At 33.4% G+C, this 21937-nt stretch overlaps 3 protein-coding genes across 7 annotated transcripts in view; all 3 read right to left on the bottom strand.

Annotated features, from left to right (window-relative positions):
* The window catches only part of LOC117118950 (E3 ubiquitin-protein ligase ZNRF1-like), a 31713-nt gene extending 25625 nt beyond the window's left edge, over window positions 1–6088 (bottom strand). Inside the window, exon 1 of one of the 3 annotated variants that reach the window (XM_033263691.1) lies at window positions 5326–6088. In XM_033263691.1, the coding sequence (XP_033119582.1) occupies window positions 5326–5668 (343 nt within the window). In that variant the 5' untranslated portion in view covers window positions 5669–6088. The remainder of the gene's footprint in view (window positions 1–5325) is intronic. The other 2 variants (XM_033263690.1, XM_033263689.1) reach the window with 2 other exon arrangements.
* A 1862-nt stretch (window positions 6089–7950) lies between these two features.
* Window positions 7951–10140, bottom strand: LOC117119065 (fork head domain transcription factor slp1-like). Its single transcript, XM_033263878.1, has 2 exons — window positions 8784–10140; window positions 7951–8534 (listed from the first exon to the last, which is right to left on the bottom strand). Exons 1-2 carry the CDS (start codon window positions 9651–9653, stop codon window positions 8253–8255), a joined length of 1152 nt encoding a protein of 383 aa, XP_033119769.1. The 5' UTR covers window positions 9654–10140; the 3' UTR covers window positions 7951–8252.
* Window positions 10141–15606: 5466 nt separating this feature from the next.
* LOC117119064 (forkhead box protein D3-A-like) overlaps window positions 15607–21937 on the bottom strand; it is a 15055-nt gene continuing 8724 nt past the window's right edge. For 2 of the 3 annotated variants that reach the window (XM_033263875.1, XM_033263877.1), the window contains one exon: window positions 15607–15924. Coding sequence is in view for 1 of the 3 variants with exons in the window: in XM_033263876.1 (XP_033119767.1) it covers window positions 15960–16244 (285 nt within the window). In the remaining 2 variants the exon portion in view is untranslated. Of the gene's footprint in view, window positions 16245–21937 lie in introns of all 3 variants that reach the window. The other variant, XM_033263876.1, reaches the window with a different exon arrangement.

Genomic DNA, 21937 nt, shown 5'->3' with positions numbered 1-21937 from the left:
GGTTATCTGTAATTGCTAATGCCTTATTAATTAATATAGTAAATTCTCACAATACAATTATGACAATAATTTTTTTTTTTTTTTTTGTATTAAAATACTTGGTTATCTGTATTGCTAATGCCTTAATTATTATAGTAAATTCTCACAATACGATTATGATAATAATTTTATTTATTTTTTTGGTATAAAAAAATACTTGGTTATCTGTCTTGCAATTTAGATGTTATCCCATTGAAAGATGATTACAGTTTAAATTAAGACCTACTTATTTGCATGAGTAAAAAACTACTCATTTGCATGTGATCCATATGCAAATGAGTAGTTAATGTGACTCATAATGCAAATAAGTCATAAGAACTAATCACTTATGTGACTGTCGGAAGACCTACTCATTTGCTTACTTACCAATATTTACATGTATATCAGTCACATGATCTACTCATCAGTCACATGATCATGTTTTCCACATGACCTACAGTACTATACTAATTTTCATAAATGTCATATGACCTAAGTACTCATTTGCATGGTTGTCACATGAACTTCTCATTTATATATTTGACACACCATTCATTTGCATGTTTGTCACAAAAGTCAAAACATACTCATTTGCATACTTGTCACATGGACCAATAATATATATATATATACTTGTTACATGACCTACTCTCATTTGCATACTTTTCACATTCTTGAATTTTTGAAATATTTTTCTGTATTATAATACCTTAACTGTATATTGTTTAATGAGGACTGTCTATTTTTTTCATTGTAATTATTGTGCAGGACCATTGTTAAAAACAGGCCTGAAAATGTATCCTGGGTAAAGATGTTTTGAATAAAAAATAAATAAATTGGCATACTGTACTTGTCACATGACTTCCTTACCTCCATATTTCACTTTAACTAATCACTTTATTTGCATGGTTTTCTATGACCTACATATTTGCATGCTTGTCAAATTTCTGTCAAAAAGATAAATGTTCACATACTCAATACCAGCAACTTTTACTTAATTATCGTAGAAGCCATGGTCTCAAACACATGAGTTATAAATTATTATATATTGCTTAATTTTATGATTGATAACATTGGCAGGTCTGAATATTGTATAGTAGTACTGTAGGTTGTCTCCAAAGATGGATACAATTTAGAAAGCTTGTTTTATCTGGTTATATCGCAAATGCTCATTTATGTACTTTTATTAGGGTTCCTGGTCCACTTCATATTTCCGTTGTGGGGTTGTATTGTGGGAAAGAACAAGGCTGTTCCATTTCCTTATAAGCTAAGCTGATTGAAAGTGACTTATAAAATGACCTGAATTTGTAAATTACTATTAGTAGTCAAGATTTTTAGTAAAAACTTTTTTTTTTCTATTAGTAATCAAGTTCTCTTTTCAAACTAAAAATATTTTTTTCTACACTATGTCTTTTTTTCTAATAATGAAATATATCTCCTTAATCTTTTTGTCAAAATCTTCACACTAAAATATGAAATTGTTTTCTGTCTAGCTATGCTGACAATTATTTATTCAGCCATTTTAAACTGTAATTTTGTTTAAACTACTAAATAGATCCAAATAAGTGAAATAGCTCACAAATTTATCAACAGCTAATGAATAGAGTTTGACAACAATTTACCATGATCTACTGTTTTCATAGCAGATGCAGTCCAAAATTATCACAATGAGAGCACATTTTAAAGTCTGTCCACACTACAGGTTTTCTGTGACAAATATCTGTAATTTGCCTAGAAAACTGTGTGAACAGGACCTAAAATAAAAACCAGTTTTTACAATATTTTACATCAAAAGGAAAAAAAAAACGTCACATTAATGTTAATAAATTATAACATTTAAAGTGAAAACAATTTTCATTTCAATTTTCTATAACAAAAAACTGAAAAATTAATATTACTATAAGGGACTAAAAATATAAAAGGCTTTTCTTTAACACAGCAGACTTCAGTAGTATCTCAGTTAGAATGTAGATTTTCAGGTCGAACATATATGAACAGTTTTACAGAGAAAATGGTAGTAGTAATACAAAGTAGTAAATTAACTAACAGTTATATTAATTATTCATGAAACATATCAACACATTAAACATTACAGCAGACAATAGCAGGGCCTATAAAGTTCTATAGATTTTCAGGTCTAATACAAAAATATGGACTATTACAGAGAAAATGGTAGTAACAGTAGTAGTAAAATAACTAACAGTTGTATTTATTTATGAAGCATAACAACGCAGAAACATTACATTTCATCACAGCATTGACATAAATCCCAAAATCTTATTCAATACAAAACCCAAGACATAAAAAGTATTGTCATTTTAATGTGTACTTATATATTATATTACATCAGGAAATAAAGTAAGAACCTATTCATTGATCTGTTTATCAAACATTATATTACATCAGGGAATAAAGAAACGGTAGGTTTAAAATTCAGTACCAGCTTTAGAAAATTCATACTTCTATGTTCCAGTTAAAAAAACATCCTTTACTTCTCTATTGTGTGATTGGTTGTCACGATCACATAAATGGGACAACAACTGAGGAATAGTATCCTTCAAGTACACAAATGAAATGATTAGCATTGGATTCGAACACTTGACCTCAAGATTGAGAAGACAAACTGCATCGTCATCTACTCTATCTTTATTTGTCAAGTATGAATGAGCTAAGATGCCGACAGTACAGTTGCCATGGGAACACAACAGCCATTAAATACAGATGACAATGAAGGAAATTAAAAGCATCAAAAGGTCAAACAAATAAATGGTCTCCCTCACAACTATACTAGTTGCTCAAATTGCTCAATTGTATATAAGCCCTGTTCAGACTGTCAAATATCATTTGACAAAAACATGTGACATGCCTAAATATGGTCATGATGACATCACATCATGACCATATACAGGCACATCATGACTATATATGGGCATACAACAGATTTTTATTAAAGGAAATTTGATAATGTGGAAGAGCTTTAGTCCATCGAATAAATTGTACAAAATTTACAGCGCCCTAATTCTAAAATTGATATTGATGTGCAATTGATTCTATGTGTGGTAATTTTTTGTTTTTCAAAACATGACTTGCAATTTAATCAAATTCAAACAAACTTCTCACTAGTGCTGCTTGATTTGGAGGTGTTATAGGTAGAACACTGTACAAAATTTCAAGTCAGATTCCCTATCTTCAATATGTTTCTCTTTTTAAAAATAAAGAATTTATTTTTGTGTTAACAATAATTGTTAAAAATATTTTTCATGTCATAATAATATATGGAACGTTTTCGAGTAAGCACTTGACAAAAACAAAGCAAAATAACGCAAACCAAGTTGTACTACTGTATAGTATAGTAATACTATAACTTCGCATCCAAATTGTCGTAGTATGCTGCACAATGTATTGCAAATTTCTCACATTTATAAAATTTTCTTAAAGATCCATTAAAACCTGGTTAGGAATACCCAGAATGCACTGCTTCCACTTATCAGGATCTCTATCAGCTGAATCCCGTATGGGGGCCTACCGGCAGGTCTTTACATGAACAGTTATTGGAAGGGAATACTCACCCCACCCCACCCAAAAAAAAAAAAACCCACCCTTTACCCATAATACCTTTTTTCAGTTGATAATATCTTCAGTTAGAATGAGGCCAAACAGTTACGAAAATACCCTCATTTGAAGTCATGTTTTTATGACCAAATATAAGATGCTATAAAATACACGCAGTAGAAATGTTTCTCTTTTTAAAAACAAAGAATTTATTTTTTTTTCATGTCATAATAATATATGGAACGTTTTCGAGTAAGCACTTGACAAAAACAAAGCAAAATAACGCAAACCAAGTTGTACTACTGTATAGTATAGTAATACTATAACTTCGCATCCAAATTGTCGTAGTATGCTGCACAATGTATTGCAAATTTCTCACATTTATAAAATTTTCTTAAAGATCCATTAAAACCTGGTTAGGAATACCCAGAATGCACTGCTTCCACTTATCAGGATCTCTATCAGCTGAATCCCGTATGGGGGCCTACTGGCAGGTCTTTACATGAACAGTTATTGGAAGGGAATACTCACCCCACCCCACCCAAAAAAAAAAAAACCCACCCTTTACCCATAATACCTTTTTTCAGTTGATAATATCTTCAGTTAGAATGAGGCCAAACAGTTACGAAAATACCCTCATTTGAAGTCATGTTTTTATGACCAAATATAAGATGCTATAAAATACACGCAGTAGAACCTAGAATGTAGTGACGTCACTAATATTTCATTCTAAGACAAGTTTGACCAAATCCATGTTGTGCAGAGAACGTAAAACGGTCACACAAGAGTAAACCCATTCTAGAGTCGCTTTGTGGCGTAAATAAAAAAAAAATTCCCTAATGCCTTTTACATGGAGCTATGAATATTATCATTATTATATTGTTATAGTTTCACATAGTCAATCACTGCATACTGTACCAGTATTTATAAAAAAAAGGTTCATTTTCTTAATTACAAAGTAATTGTTCTACTGTATTTAATAGTAAACAAATTTTATCCTTACTGATCAACTGAACTCATTGAAGTGAATCAAACTTGGTAACTTGGTTGACGCAACACTTAATATTATCAGTCGGCCTACAGGTACAGTATTGTAGAGTATCAGAATAAAAATATCACACTTGCAACACCAATCACGTGGGAAATATTTGGTCACCTGACAATAGCACAGGTCACTGTATAAACGCCATAACCAAAACAGACCTTGATATTATAGGTACTTGTACAGAGGTCAATGTAGGAACCAAAATATTATGTAAGGCCCTCCCAATGCCAAACATGGGGCCAGCTTGACTCCCTTTTAATCTGCCACTGGAAACCTTTGTGTGAGGTGTGGACAATTATGCCCTAGGATAGTTCTTGTAAATTAACTTTTGCAAACTTAAGGGCAAATCATCAAGCAATTGCTCATACTAAGATAACAGAAAATTCACGCTCACCACACCTTCACACACAAAAACTGACCCTACTTTTATTGGTCATAGGGCTAGGCCTAGGATATATTATAGGTAATAACCAATATTTAGTTTAGGTTTTGACTAGACCTAGGCCCTACCTAGGCCTAGCCGCTATGTAAGTATGACCTACCTAGGTCTAATCCTACAATAAATATTTAACATTGACGAATTTTCAGTAATACTAAGGAATTGTTACAACTCCCTGGTAATACACACTGCCCCTTGTGATACAACAGTTTAAAACACAACAAATAAAATACATAAAGAAAGTAAATTGTATGTAAAATTTAAGTTTTACCATTTCGATTTGCTTGGATAATAACCGGCTGTCCTAAAAGATGTGCTGGTAATGATCTCGCCTGCTGTAGTCTAGAGCTGCCAGCAGCTAGTAAATTGTCTGAATCAAGAGATCTAACCCCTCTTGTAGCTGCAATAGTCAATGGGCTACCACTTGGCCCAGTCCCTAAAGACCTAGCCCTACTCCTCGGCTGGCTAGGCCCAGGAGGAGGTGCCCCAAAGGCGGGCAATCCGCCGCCACCGTTTTGGTGTCCATTTCCAACCAACACAATGCTGTTTCCTGCAGGCGAGTTTGGTGACGAATACGTCCGTGCACGAGGGCTAGAACTCACCTTCTGCCCCATAATTACACAGATTGTTCATCCAACACCACTACTATATAATTCCAACGTTACTGTTCCAGAAAATAGTCAACGTAGACGATTATTCCACTTAAATTTCGCTTCCATTTCTTCACCACTCCGCCATGTTTTGCTTTGTTTTTCTTCCCGAATCCAACACAAGTGACGTAAGCGAGACGATTTTTTTTCTTTCATTCAAAATGTCAAAGTGGGTCGATAAACAAACGTCATCGTACTAAAATGGCAATCGTATCCACCCATTTAAAAAATAAATGTTTGATGATCAATTACTGAATATTACTCGAACTTTACATTTGTGAAATATTTTCAAAATAGGCTTATGATCGGCGACAGAAATATGGATATAAACAAACAATTGAAAATAAGATAACGTTGTTTACTAACTTGTGGGTGATGTGCGCTTTTGAGAATCCCTTGGATTATATACCTTGGGATGCATAATTACGAATAAACAGCCCATAATGACAGGCCTTATCCTTCTTGGTACCAGCAACAAAATCTTTATTGTTTGTAACAGAAAAAATGGTACGGGTCTTTACCAGCTGGCGTACACAAAGCCCAGGCTACATATGTTTTTTTACCAATAAAAAGGTACTAAAGGAAAATGACCTAAAATAAAATAATGAAAAAATCCATGAAAGTATGTTAATCATTACGTCATCATGCGCATGATGACGTCACGATTGAACTATGTAAATCAGTTAGGTAGTAGGCGCGCCTATACGATCATATTTCCATACAATAGGGAGGAACGGGTCCTCAGGCACTTTTTTCCATGCATTAATTAATTCTACATGCAATAATTTCTATCTATTGTATAGTGTACGAAATTGGTTCATATTATTAGGACATATAAATCGACCCATTTAATGACGATGTTTCTTGTGATACTCTTTGACAACTCTGCTATTGACTAATAAATTTAATCATAATAATTCTTAGCATCAATATTGATCACATTACACAGTTGTTTTCTATCTAATGTCAATATTATTGTGTTACTAGTGTTCAAAAATAACCACAACCAGTAGGATAGTCTTAAACATAACGACAAAATAAAAAAGTAACATTAAAATAAAAAATTTGAGTATCCCTACTACTACAAGTAATATTAGCGGAGCACATCCTACTCAGGACGTAACCAGGTGGGGACTTTTGTGGGTTTGGCCGAACCCCTCCCCCACACCCCCTTCACCAGTTTACTACTGCTACTGTATATTATTATCATACAGACACTATAGGCAACCACACTTCCCAGGAACCTGGTTATATGGACCTACTACCTTTGTGAGACGATGGATAGGTATAAAGGTAGGCCTAGTATTGTGCCTGTTTTCTTGGCCGTACATGATTTTTTTCTCAATAAATATTTAATTATTTAAATTATTTGTTAGTGGACTACATGCTTTACTCGCTCATAGGACATGACTAAAAGCATTATTTTCCCTATAGAGAAGATTATGGCTATAACATTATAGGACTATACTGTACATACAGCACAGTATGTAGTTGTACTGTACTAGGATTCCGGAAAGGTTCTGATCTATTAATAGCAACTTCACATTCGATATTGAGGGCGCAATGACAGTTGCATGTAAATAGATGATTTTGGTTGTGTTCCGTGGTCCAGGGAATAATTATGACCAGCCGCTATATTGTCATATTTGTATTGTTTAAGATCTATAATAATATTTTTTAACGATCAATTTTTTAAACATATTTTATAATGGTGATGGTGTAATTGTAGTCGTTTAGTAATGTACTTCGTATGAAGAGTTAAATAATTCATCTTTTTATCTTAACTTATTTCGTGTTGAAATAATGTTGAGGTTAGATATGCCTGTTTCGAGGTTTGTTTTGCTATTTCTCTTGCTGTTGAGCAAGTTCTTCTAGTTCTGGTTATGGTGGGTAGAGCCGACCTCCTAAGGACTACAAAAGTGTAGGATTATAACAGATGGGGTTCTTGCTCTGTATGAAGCGGATTCAATAAACATTTGTGTTTGCGTGTATAATAAATGAAAAATAATAAATTTACTTAATATTATAAAGTTCTTCTTCCGTCTCTCGCCATTCCTCTTGCTGCTGAGAGCAATTTCTTGCATGAGCAGATCAATGGATATGAATGGATAAGATTACATATCACACAAGCTGTAACTCCGTCTCTCGCACACGATACTCAGGACAGATTAAAAAAATCACTGATATATTTTAAAAAACAAAATTTATTTACCAAAAAATATACTCATCAATCTATATGTTACATAATACTCAATAAATGTACATAATATTATTTGTGAGATGTTTAGTTATAAAAACATAAAGTAGGCCTATATTTAGTTCAGATTGCACATAAACTGATAACAATATGATATACCGTACGGCACGTGGTATTTATATGTATTAGGCCCGGTCTTAGGCCGTCTTAGTATAATCATGGTTGCTTGTTTACGAAGAAACATTTAACGAACGGTTGAATACGTTAACATAATGAGCAGTATATTCTAATGTAATATACATTAAGTTCAAACCGAACATGATCTTACTTAAATATACGAGAAGTCGGAGCCTACACATTTGGATCGGATGAAGAGGAATTAGATGAATTAATTGACGAAGGTGACGATGGAAATGACGGAACATCACAGACTTGTTGAGCGAAACCGTATGGATAATCGTAGCCATCTACCCTGTTGTTAACTGGTGGCGCCCTCTGCCAATCATACTGGTCTTGCGGAAGCTGGTACGGAGTTGGTAGATGGTAGTCCATATATGGATAGTAAGGCGTCTCATAACCTTGAAAACCAGTAGGATAGTACGTACCATATGGCACGTGGCATTCTGGCTGCTCCTGTTACATAAATCAAAATTTAAAAAAAAAGTTAAAATACGATAGTGCAGCTTCCATGTCTATGAAATTATATATGAAACAGTTAGCAGCCGGGTTCCAAAAGAATCTGCTAATAGCTTTTAATGTTATTGATGTGCCGCTTGCTAACATATTTGAGGAAACAAAATTAAATTAAACTGTTCAGTATCCTATTAAAAAAACCAAATAAATTATTAACTAAAAAAACTTTTAGTACGGTAAGTAACTAACCTTAATGAGCGTTTTCGAATTGCTGTACATCATGGAGAAATCGATGTCATGCGCCGGTACGTACAGATCCTGAATAGTTGCCAGATTATCCACGGAGTTGGTTCCTTGCTGTGCCCCTGGATGACGTTTTTGTTGCCAGTGGTTGCTATGCGGAGATGTGTAAGGATGGTAGCGATGATGACGACGGGAACCATGATGAGCAGTGAATGAATATTGGTCGTAGTACCTATCGTCGTAGCGTTCCTCTGGTGCAGCGGTGTTGGTACCATGCGCCATGCGTTGACAGCTAGACATTTCAGGTGTAGGGTGGTTGAGTAGTTTGATTTGGTTGTCTGCAGCAGGATCGGTAGATGACTCACTCGATGCAGGAGACACAGGTGGAATTGAATCGGAGATAGGTGTGTGGTTAGAAAGGATTCGTTTGCTCACAACATCGTTCTCACATTTCTTCTTGCAATGTTCACATTCTGCATTCATTATCCAGAAGTTGTCTTTACCATACGGTCGACTGGAATGTCGCAGAACTTTAGTGAAGCATTTACTAGTAGATAGATTGTGTCTAACACTGTTCTTCCATCCGACGTATTCGCCACGAAAGCAAAGGAACTTTTCTTGCATGAAGTCGGTAATGTCTCGAAGAGTCAGTTTATCAGAAGATGAAGATTTAATGGCCATAGTGATCATCTCGACGTAAGAATAAGGTAGCTTGATACGGCGTTTGTAGTCTGGTCGCAGCTTACCCTTATTACCCCGTCGATTTTTTGAACTTGCATTCGATGATGTTTCCGATCCATTTGAAGAGCTGGTAATCGACACGGGAGATGCCTGGTCAAAGTCAGTGGCGCAGGTCAAATTGTGGAAGACAGACATTATTCAGGATCGGATCAAACTAAAATGATAACAGATTTCAGGAGCAAAGTAACTTTTTTCGATTAACTGTATGAACTCAATGAGCGATATGAACCTAGACAGAAGTTCGGTTATTTATATTCTCTGTCTGCTAATGTCACTGCTAACTCGGTCATCGATTTCTCCCTCGTGATCAGGTAACCTACGTAAAACAAAAGAGCGCCCATCTCCGATTGGTCACTTTGACGGTAACATTACGCGAGGCGCTAGCGGTGTAGGTTAGACGAGAGCGGTGGCCATTGTCTTTTATTGATAGACTTTAAACAATGGTGCGTTCACACCTTTTTACAAACCGTCAATCGTTTAATGATTTAAAATCACCGCTAATAGAGGCACATTTTATATTTCCATTTTTTTTTTTTTTTTTTTTTTGGTGCAAATAATACAAGTCTTACTTGTAGATTCCATATTAGGCCTATTAGAAATTTATTAGTACGGGTAGGGCCCTAATGAGGGATGACGTACCCGATTGGCTATCAACGAGTATTTTGCGCAAAATATGTAGGCCTACGTACATTTTAGTATATTTCAAATTACTACCAAAAAATCATTACATTTTAGCGATCAACTAAACTCTGAAAAATGTGTTTTAAAAATAATTATGATCAATATATTTCCATACAATGTTTGCGTTAAGTTTAATTACTTTCACTTATGCATCGTATGTTCAAGCAAAATTATCGAAACATTTATGAATACGAAGTAAAGAAAACAGGCTATTATTTTATTTTTTTAGCGTTAAGAAAACTACTCCCACCCAAAAAAAAAAAAAAATGAATTCAATATATAAAAAATAATGGTTTTGCTTACAGTTTTCGAGTAGAGTAATGGGCCGTCTTAATTGTGTTGAATGACTTACGCTCACGTTAATACTTTTAAAAGTTTCATTTAATTTGTTATATCGCTATGATCCCATTAACCCCGAGTTATTTTACAGGCCTACGACGAATTACTTTTTTTTTGTTTCATATATATTATTTTTTAGGTCTGAATCAATATTATATGAAGTATATTTGATTATTCAGATAATACTACCATTGTATATTTTACGGTCCATAAAAAGTTACATGAAATGGTCGTATACCCGAAACATTACTAACAATTCCAAGCAAAGTTTTAAGTCTCAATGCTTATATTCAAGAATTTTATTTGGTACAAATCCAACAGCATTTGCAAATATCTGTTGATAATTACAGTAGAACCCCCCCTCCCCCTTAAGACACTCATATTAAGGGGAAACGAGGGGAAATATATATTTTAATACTATACGGCCAACCCTTATTAAGGGGACACTCCTATTAGGTCTTATAAGTCTTACACTGATTTTTAAAACCATTTCTGAAGCCATCACTAACTTATTTTGCTCTTTGTGATGTGAATTGATAACATAATGCAAGGAAACAATTATGCAATCGTGCTGTAGGCCTATATATTAAATGGGAGTAGTTCTCTGACATAAAGTGACAAACAGTACGCTAGGGGGAGGGGTAGACAAATTTGTACACTCTTAGATAGGCCTATGCATAAAAGTGTTGATTTAAAATAATGATGCAATATGTAAAATAAATAGTAACATTATAATGTAACTATGGATATAATATTCATTTAATAAAGCAACCAAGTACATTGCTTTAGTGGACTCCACCAAAAAATGCAGAATGGTTTTGCAAAATCAACATTTTGTGGAGGGAGTACCGACAAAGAGTATTTGTACACTTGTTAAAATGTTGATAATTGTAAATGACCTCTAAGTTTACTTTGAGGCCAGGCCCTTCCATCCAACTGCCTTCATTGCAAATAAAGAATTAGAGAAAGAGATTATCATATCAGAATGTTTGTTTTATTGTTTTTTCACACACAAACTCAGAAGTAAATACATACATACAAAAAAAGCGTGTAGATGAAAACCGATATATAAGTTTGAAGACAAATTTTTATTTTAAGGCATGGTCACCATGTTAATATCAGCGTTATAATAAATAAAATGAGACATAGGCATATGTCTATTGGAATTAGACCTATTCATAATAGCAGGACAGAAATGGCTACCTCACAAGATACCTTCAACAATCTCAATATAGGCCTATCATATTATCAAAAACGCCTATTATCTATCCTTTATTAACCCTCCTACTACTGGGTCGATTATCATGAACTTTAAACTTTATAGAAAACATAAAAATACAACTGGAAGTTTTTAACTGAAATAGTTATTAGGCAAAATAAAAACCCCACAATAAAAACACTGTGGAGTTGGGTGCAGCACGTTTCCGATCGGTTCAGATAAATCATCATTACAAATACAATTTGGCCATATTATTTAGAAAACAATACAACTAGTATTATGTTTTGATTCAATGATAATGAATAAAGAATTTGCTAGTAAAGTTCGAAGTGCGGCGAACAATCAACCAACGCGGAGTTCCATTGATATTACCGACGATGTACACACGCGCATTCGCAAAAACCGTTAAAAGAATAAAAAATCGAATCAAATAAAACTTTATTTGGTCATTAAAACACAGGTAAAATGGAAATTCTTTTTCCACTGGCAAAGAACATGAAACATCAAAAAAATATTGTAAAAACATTAAAACACACCAGAAGGACAACAGTGACTAAAATTGGAAAGTTTTCTAACAATTTAAAATAATTAATAATCAGATTCATTTCAAACATTTTGCTCTATTCTTTTCTATTAAACAAATACTACGTTTTTGTTTTAAACGCCTATATTTTTTTATGTGCTATCCGACATTATACTGAGACATATTATACGGTAGTCCATATTTTTTATGAGCAGTTCATTATTCAAACTCATATAGATGTAAGTATAAGAAGATAAGGTAAACTTTGCTCCAAAAAAAGGAAATCAAGCACTCACATTACGCAATTGACAGTAAAAATATTAAAACAGTGATCAATTGCAGTAAATGCCTAATATAATATAATATATAATAAAGAGTGCCATTGATGGTACCGACGATAAACGCACGCGCTTTCGGAAAAAGCGTTAAAAGAATTCTAATAGAATCTAATAGAAATTGCTCTATTCTTTTCTATTAAACAAATGCTGCATTTTGGTTATAAATGCCTATTTTTGTATGTGCTCTCCGACATTATACAAAGACATAGTATACGGTAGTCCTATATTTTTCATGAGTAATTCAATATTTAAACTCACAGATGTACTTATAGTATAAGAAGATAAGGTAAACTTTATTGCTCCAAAAAAGGAAAATCAATACCGTACTCCCATTATACAATTATAGAAAATCAGGTACTTTAAATTATGCAATTGACAGTAAAAATATTAAAACAGTAATCAAATGCAGTAAATACATGATATAATATAATATAATATAATATAATATAATATAATATAATATAATATAATATAATATAATATAATATAATATAATATAATATAATATAATATAATATAATATAATATAATAAATGGCATATGTATATATGTTTATATATTGTAGTCGTTTAGTATTGTACTTGTGTTCTTTGTAATAATCTTAAATTTGAAGTATTTATATATGCAATACCGTACCTTTTTAAAATTTCTAATATAATGATTGTATTAATAATCATTCATGTTTTTATTTAAAACATCGTGTAATTGCCTATATCGCTGTTTGTCTTCCTCTTGTTGTTGAGTAAGCTCTTGATCAATGTTTGCGTATGATGCAAATAAGTGAAATAATAATAAATTTACTTCAACAAATCACAAAGCTCTCCCCTTTCGTCTCTCGCCATTTCTCTGGTTGTTTTTTGGTTGATTGATTTATTTATTTTCCACATAATGAACAAAAAACATATTCCGTACATAACTAAAACATATACATGATCAAACATATTTAAAAAAATGTATGTGGATGGAGACCACGATAAGTTTAAAGAAACTTTAAGATGTTGTTGAGTAAGTTCTTTTTGTATGGAGTGATTTCACGAGTGGAACAATACTAAATTTACTTATCACACTGTCATTCCGTCTTTCACACACGATACTCAGGACGACAGTATAAATAATTGAACAAAACATCACTGATATATTTTTAAAAAACGGTATTTATTTACCAAAATATACTCATCAATCTTTAACTATGTTACATAATACTCAATAAATACACATTAGGGTTAACCCATATTATATTTTACACTTAGATAATTGCATATAAAACATCGATATACGCCACTTAATATGTATATTAGGCCTACATTAGTCGTCCTTCCTATAATCACGTCGGCTCAGCCTGTTACAAAACATTTTAACGGTATCTGTATCTGTATCTGTAAAACAAATGCGCATCCATATCTGATTGGTCACTTTGACGGTAACGGTACGCGAGGCGCTAGCGGTGTAGGTTAGACGAGAGCGGTGGCCATTGTCTTTTATTCATAGACTTTAAAGAATGGTGCTTTCACACCTCTACAAAGCGTCAATCATTTAATGATTTAAAATCACCGCTAATAGTAGGCCTATTTTATATTTGCTTTTTTTGTGCATTTAATGCAACCATTATTTCTAGGTTCCATATAACTACTGATTTTTTTTTAACTTTCTGGCTAATACGGGTACGGTAATGTGGGAGGGATGACATACCCGATTGGGCATCATCATGTATTTTATGCAAAACATGTAGGCCTAATATTTCATTACATTCATACTTAACATTACTACAACATTACGGTACATTTTACCGATCAACTGAACTCTGAAAAATACATTAAAAGGATGACCAATGAATTTACATACAATTTTTGCTTTAAGTTGTTGTAAGTATGGGCCTATTAAAATGCTAAGCCGGCCATCCTAAAAAAAAAAACAATATAGTGGGAGGCCTATAATATATTGTCTGGTGCGGGGATTGCATACATAGGGCCTATTATTATGTCATGAAAAAAGCACAAAAAAGAACCTGTGTCAAGCAATCAAACGGGCCATTGATGGTACCAACTTTATACACATGCGCATTTACAAAAAGCGTTAAAAGAATAGAAGATCTCATAGAAATTGCTCTATTCTATTAAACAAACGCTGCGTTTTTGTTATAAACGCATATTTTTATGTGCTATCCGACATTATACAAAATATACAGTATACGGTAGTTCCAAATTTTTTCATGAGCAATTCATTATTCAAACTCACATAGATGTACTAATACTATAAATTACGTAAACTTTATTGCTCCAAAAACGGAAATCCGGTAAATGCGTAATATAATATAATGTAATATATTATACTATAATAATATAAATATAATATATATAATAATATTATAATATAAGAATATTATATATATATATATGCCTTTATACTGTAGTCGTTTAGTATTGTAATTGTGTTCTTTGTAATATAGTGTAATGTTTCGGTATTTATATATGCTTTCAATACAATAACTGTATTAATAATTAATAATTTTTTATTTACAGAATTTTAAATGTTTTCATATATTGCACTTAAGGCATCATGTAATTGCCTATATCGCTGTTTGTCTCCCTCTGCCATTTATCTTGTTGTTGAGTAAGTTCCTGTTCTCTATGTCAGCGTGATGAGTGAGATAATAATAAATTTACTTAAATAAATCACAAAGCTCTCACACTTCGTCTCTCGCCATTCATCTTGTTGTTGAGTAAGTTCTTGTTCTGTATATCTGCGTATGATGAGTGAATTAAATAATAAATTTACTTAAATAAATCACAAAGCTCTCACTCTTCGTCTCTCGTCATTCCTCTGTTTATTGAGTAAGTTCTTGTTCTGTATGGAGCGATTTCATTAGTGGAACAATACAATTTACTTATCACACACTGTCACTCCGTCTCTCACACACAATACTCAGGACAGTATAAATAATTTAACAAAACATCACTGATATATTTCAAAAAATGGTATTTATTTACCAAAATATACTCATCAATCTTTAACTATGTTACATAATACTCAATAATATTTTACAGATATAGTTGCTTATAAAACATCGAGGGGCCTATTTATTTATATACATTGCACATCGACTGACTGAACTGATAAAATATGATATAGGCCTAAGTCACTTATATGTATATTAGGCCTACATTAGTCGTCCTTCCTATACGGCTGCCTGTTACAAAACACTTTAACGGTAACTTACTGTTAATATGATTAAAACAGTATATTTTAATGTAATAATTACGGTCTAAAAATTATCTTTAGCCTATTTAGATTAAAAGTCGTAACAACCTAGAACAATCATTTGACAAAAGAGAAGCTGGAGCCTACATAGCTGAATCTGATGAAGAGGAATCAGACGAATGAATTGACGAAGGTGACGATGGGAACGACCGAACATCACAGACTTGCTGAACGAAATCGTATGGATTTGGATGATGATTTACCCTGTTGTCAACTGATGGCGCTCTCTGCCAATCGTACTGGTCTTGTGGAAGCTGGTACGGAGTTGGTAGACGGAAGTCCATATATGGATAGTAGTAGGGCGTCTCATAACCTTGAAAACCAGTAGGATAGTACGTAGAATATGGCACGTGGCATTCTGGCTGCTCCTGTTACATAAATAAAAAAATATAAAAAATAAATTAAAATACAATTGTCATACGATAGTGCATTTTCTATGTCCATGAAATTATATAGGAATCGGTAGCCGAGCTCCAAAAAAATCTGCTACGTGGTATGTTGTTGGTGTGCCGCCTGCCAACGCCTATTTGAGGAAACCTCAAGAAATTTAATTAAACTGTTCAATACAATATTCAGAAAAAATAAACTAAATTATTAACTTAAAAATTGTAATACTGTAAGTAAACCAACCTTAATGAGCGTTTTCGAATTGCTGTACATCATGGAGAAATCGATGTCATGCGCTGGCACATACAGATCATCAAGAGTCGCCACGGATTTGGTTCCTTGCTGTGCCACTGGATGACGTTTTTGTTGCCAGTGGCTATGCGGAGGTATGTAAGGATGATAGCGATGATGACGACGGGAACCACGATGAGCAGTGTATGAATATTGGTCGTAGTACCTATCGTCGTAGTGTGGTGCAGCGGTGTTGGTACCATGCGCCATGCGTTGACAGCTAGACATTTCAATTGTAGGGTGGTTGAGTAGTTTGGTTTGGTTGTCTGCAGCAGGGTCGGTAGATGACTCACTCGCAGCAGGAGACACAGGTGGAATTGAATCGGAGATAGGTGTGAGGTTAGAAAGGATTCGTTTGCTCACAACATCGTTCTCAAATTTGTTCTTGCAATGTTCACATTCTGTATTCATTGTCCAGAAGTTGTCTTTACCATACGGTCGATTGGAATCTCGTAGAACTTTAGTGAAGCACTCACTAGCAGATAGATTGTGTCTAACACTGTTCTTCCATCCGACGTATTCGCCACGAATTGGTTTGGTTGTCTGCAGCAGGGTCGGTAGATGACTCACTCGCAGCAGGAGACACAGGTGGAATTGAATCGGAGATAGGTGTGAGGTTAGAAAGGATTCGTTTGCTCACAACATCGTTCTCAAATTTGTTCTTGCAATGTTCACATTCTGTATTCATTGTCCAGAAGTTGTCTTTACCATACGGTCGATTGGAATCTCGTAGAACTTTAGTGAAGCACTCACTAGCAGATAGATTGTGTCTAACACTGTTCTTCCATCCGACGTATTCGCCACGAAAGCAAAGGAACTTGTCTTGCATGAAGTTGGTAATGTCTCGAAGAGTCAGTTTATCAGAAGATGAAGATTTAATGGCCATAGTGATCATCTCGACGTAAGAATAAGGTAGCTTGATACGGCGTTTGTAGTCCGGTCGCAGCTTACCCTTACCCCGTCGATTTGATGAACTTGCATTTGATGATGTTTCCGATCCATTTGAAGAACTGGTAGTTGACACGGGAGATGCCCTGTCAGAGTCAGTGGCACAGGCCAAATTGTGAAAGACTGGTGACACTCGTTCTTGGTCAGACATGATTCAGAATCAAACTTTAAATAAAATGGTTTCAGGAGCAAACTTAATTTTTTTGATTAACTGTACTAAATGAACTCAATGAGCGATATGATAATTTAGACAGAAGTTCAGTTATTTATATTCTCTGTCTGCTCATGTCACTGCTAACTCGTGGTAAGAAAAAAGAGCGTCCATCTCTGATTGGTCACTTTGACGGTAACGGTACGCGAGGCGCTAGCGGTGTAGGTTAGACGAGAGCGGTGGCCATTGTCTTTTATTCATAGACTTTAAAGAATGGTGCGTTCACACCTCTACAAAGCGCCAATCGTTTAATGATTTAAAATCACCGCTAATAGTAGGCCTATTTTATATTTGCTTTTTTGTGCATTTAATGCAAGCCTTATTTCTAGGTTCCATATAACTACTGATTTTTTTTAACCTTTCTGGCTAATACGGGTACGGTAATGTGAGAGGGATGACGCACCCGATTGGGCATCATCATGTATTTTACGCAAAACATGTAGGCCTACTATTTCATTACATTCATACTTAAAATTACTACAACATTACGGTACATTTTACCGATCAACTGAACTCTGAAAAATACATTTAAAAGTATGACCAATGAATTTACATACAATTTTTGCTTTAAGTTGTTGTAAGTATGGGCCTATTAAAATGCTAAGCCGGCCATCCTAAAAAAAAAAAACAATATAGTGGGAGGCCTATAATATTTTGTCTGGTGCGGAGATTGCATATTTTTATAGGGCCTATTATTATGTCATGAAATTATAATTTTACCATATGCCTAACCATGGTGGAATTAGTCTAATTCTAGACTAAATTTTCTATGACTTTACTGACATTGCCTTATCTTAATATTCTTCGGTAGGCCTATGTAGTATTTTGCTCTGTCCATATTTTATTTGCGTAGGCCTATGTGACAATCAGTGTGATGTGCCCGTAGGCATGATGAAGTCATATAACACCCAAATATGGGAAAATTTAATTTCACACAAAATGTAATAATAGTGGGGGCAGAGCTTGAACGACGTTCTGAGGTAATTCTCCGTTTGTCTTACAGATTTTAATGTTCCCCCTAACACTGGCGAACCTAAGATCAATTGACATGAAAGAGTGGGGAGGGGGTGGATAGACCATCATCGTCGTCGTCGTCATCATCATCATCATCATTATTATCAATCATCATCAATATTCACATTTTTATTCAAATTGTATATAATATAATATAATTGCGATAGCTTCACGTAAATATAATTAGTAGGCCTACATTTTTTTTATGTCCAATTTTTATTTGGTAAAATACTGATTGACGTGAACATTTTTTGAAGCAATCATAATTTACAATTGTTGTTGTAGATTTTGTGTCAGACGGGAAAGTAAATGTGAGGAGTTAGCCGGAAATGGTTAAGCCTACACATTTTTTTTCTTGGAAAATTTCTAGCCTAAGGAGGTGCAAACTTATCCCTCATCGGTAGCGCATAAAGTACCCACCCCCACCCTCTATACACCACTCTTATTTTTATCCTATTCTTAGGCTATTCTAAACATTATTCGTACTCTAACATTTTTATAATAAGACGTATGAGACACTCCATTACTGTTTATGGCATTATTACAAAACTTTAAGACAAAAACAAAACTAAAAAATATATATATTTAAAAAGGACTAAAAAAAAAACAGTATTTTTTTTTTATAAACCTTCAAGATATTGTAAATTCTTATATTATAATTTTGTAATACTGTATATCTTTTTTGTAATGCAACCTATTTCAGCTCTTTACACATTTTTTTTCTTGGAAAATTTCTAGCCTAAGGAGGTGCAAACTTATCATTCAGCGGTAGCGCACAAACTACCCACCCCACCCTCTATACACCACTCTTATTTTTATCCTATTCTTAGGCTATTCTAAACATTATTCGTAATAAATTTTTTATAACATAAGACGTATGAGACACTCCATTACTGTTTATGGCATTATTACAAAACTTTAAGACAAAAACAAAACTAAAAAATATATATATTTAAAAAGGACTAAAAAAAAAACAGTATTTTTTTTTTATAAACCTTCAAGATATTGTAAATTCTTATATTATAATTTTGTAATACTGTATATCTTTTTTGTAATGCAACCTATTTCAGCTCTTGCTGCCAGTTTGTATTTTTATATTTTATACCGAAATAAATTTTAAAAATATATATATACACACATATATATAAAACAAAACATTAAAATGTTTAAAAAATCTTTACCAGCATGCTGATTGCTCAGAACATATATACTGTAGTGGGCCAAAATTTAAGTAAATGTAGTAGGATATTATTTAAAAAAAAAGTAGAAGTAACCAAGGCTTGAGAGACCAAAATGTGTTAAGAAACTTATTAATTGGGTGGAATGTAATACAAAGTTGTCTAATTTTGATAAACTGTATGTTTTGCCAAACCAGCGATACGGTATATTCATGGACTTATTATATATTAATGCATAGAAATAGGTTTGTGTATCGAACTCAATGCGATTGTTCAAGGTTCAAGCCAGTATCAAAAGGGTATCTGTATAGGGCGGAGTGTCTTGCGACGTTGTTTAGTTTCGATAAACTATATGTTTCGAAGCGGTAATATAGAAGAATTACATATGCAATGAAAGTGCAAGAGGCGTTTAAGGTGTCAAGAACAATTTATTTAGGTGGAGTGTCGTACGAAGTTATTATTCTCTAAACTATTGGAAGGATCTACTGTGTATCTAGATAAAAGTTTGACGAGAACTAGACTTGACTGCAACAAGGGAGTTGTTATAACAACTCCTTGCTAGCTAAAACTATCACAATTTTAATTATAAATTATATAATTTATTTGTTTGGTATTTATTTCAAAAATAAAAAAAAAACAAATAAAACATCGCAGCAAAAATACTGAATTGAGTTTTAAATTCACAATGAGAAAAATAGTCTGAAATTTGAAGTATTTATATATGCAATACCGAACCTTTTTAAAATTTCTAATATAATAATTGTTATAATAATTAATCATGTGTTTTTACAGTATTTTTAATATATCGCTGTTTGTCTTCCTCTTGTTGTTGAGTGAGCTCTTGATCAATGTTTGCGTATGATGCAAATGAGTGAAATAATAATAAATTTACTTCAACAAATCACAAAGCTCTCCCCTTTCGTCTCTCGCCATTTCTCTGGTTGTTTTTTGATTGATTGATTTGATTGATATATTTATTTTCCACATAATGAACAAAAAAAAAAAAAAAAAAAAAAAAAAAAAAAAATCATATCCCGTACATAGCTCACATAGCATACATGATCAAACATATTCAAAAAAATTTATGTGGATGGAGACCACAATAAGTTTAAAGAAACTTTAAGATGTTGTTGAGTAAGTTCTTTTTGTACGGAGCGATTTCATGAGTGGAACAATACTGAATTTAATTATCACACGTCATTCCGTCTTTCACACACGATACCCAGGACGACAGTATAAATAATTCAACAAAACATCACTGATATATTTAAAAAAAAAACGGTATTTATTTACCACAATATACTCATCAATCTTTAACTATGTTACATAATACTCAATAAATACACATTAGGGTTAACCCATATTATATTTTACACTTAGATAATTGCATATAAAACATCGATATACGCCACTTAATATGTATATTAGGCCTACATTAGTCGTCCTTCCTATAATCACGGCTCAGCCTGTTACAAAACATTTTAACGGTATCTGTATCTGTAAAACAAAAGAGCGTCCATATCTGATTGGTCACTTTGACGGTAACGGTACGCGAGGCGCTAGCGGTGTAGGTTAGACGAGAGCGGTGGCCATTGTCTTTTATTGATAGACTTTAAAGAATGGTGCGTTCACACCTCTACAAAGCGTCAATCGTTTAATGATTTAAAATCACCGCTAATAGTAGGCCTATTTTATATTTGCTTTTTTGTGCATTTAATGCAACCATTATTTTTCGGTTCCATATAACTACTGATTTTTTAAACCTTTCTGGCTAATACGGGTACGGTAATGTGGGAGGGATGACGCACCCGACTGGGCATTATCATGTATTTTACGCAAAACATGTAGGCCTAGTATTTCATTATTCATACTTAAAATTACAACATTACGGTACATTTTATCCATCAACTGAACTCTGAAAAATACATTTAAAAGTATGACCAATGAATTTACATACAATTATTGCTTTAAGTTGAAGGAATTTTCACTAGGCATAATCCTTCCTCGCATCCTGACTCAAGTAAATATATAT

Source organism: Anneissia japonica, unplaced genomic scaffold, assembly GCF_011630105.1.
Source record: "Anneissia japonica isolate Jap-2015-1 unplaced genomic scaffold, ASM1163010v1 scaffold1826_len1998817_cov189, whole genome shotgun sequence".
Classification (NCBI taxonomy): domain Eukaryota; kingdom Metazoa; phylum Echinodermata; class Crinoidea; order Comatulida; family Comatulidae; genus Anneissia; species Anneissia japonica.
Note: the sequence above shows the minus strand (reverse complement) of the source record. Positions and strands in the feature narration are given on the sequence as shown.

Coding starts and splice junctions, on each gene's coding strand:
- LOC117119065 (XM_033263878.1), bottom strand. CDS start 9,653: ATGTCTGTCTTCCACAATTTGACCTGCGCCACTGACTTTGACCAGGCA. Junction 8,535..8,783: donor ATTCGAAAACGCTCATTAAG/GTTAGTTACTTA, acceptor TTTATGTAACAG/GAGCAGCCAGAATGCCACGT.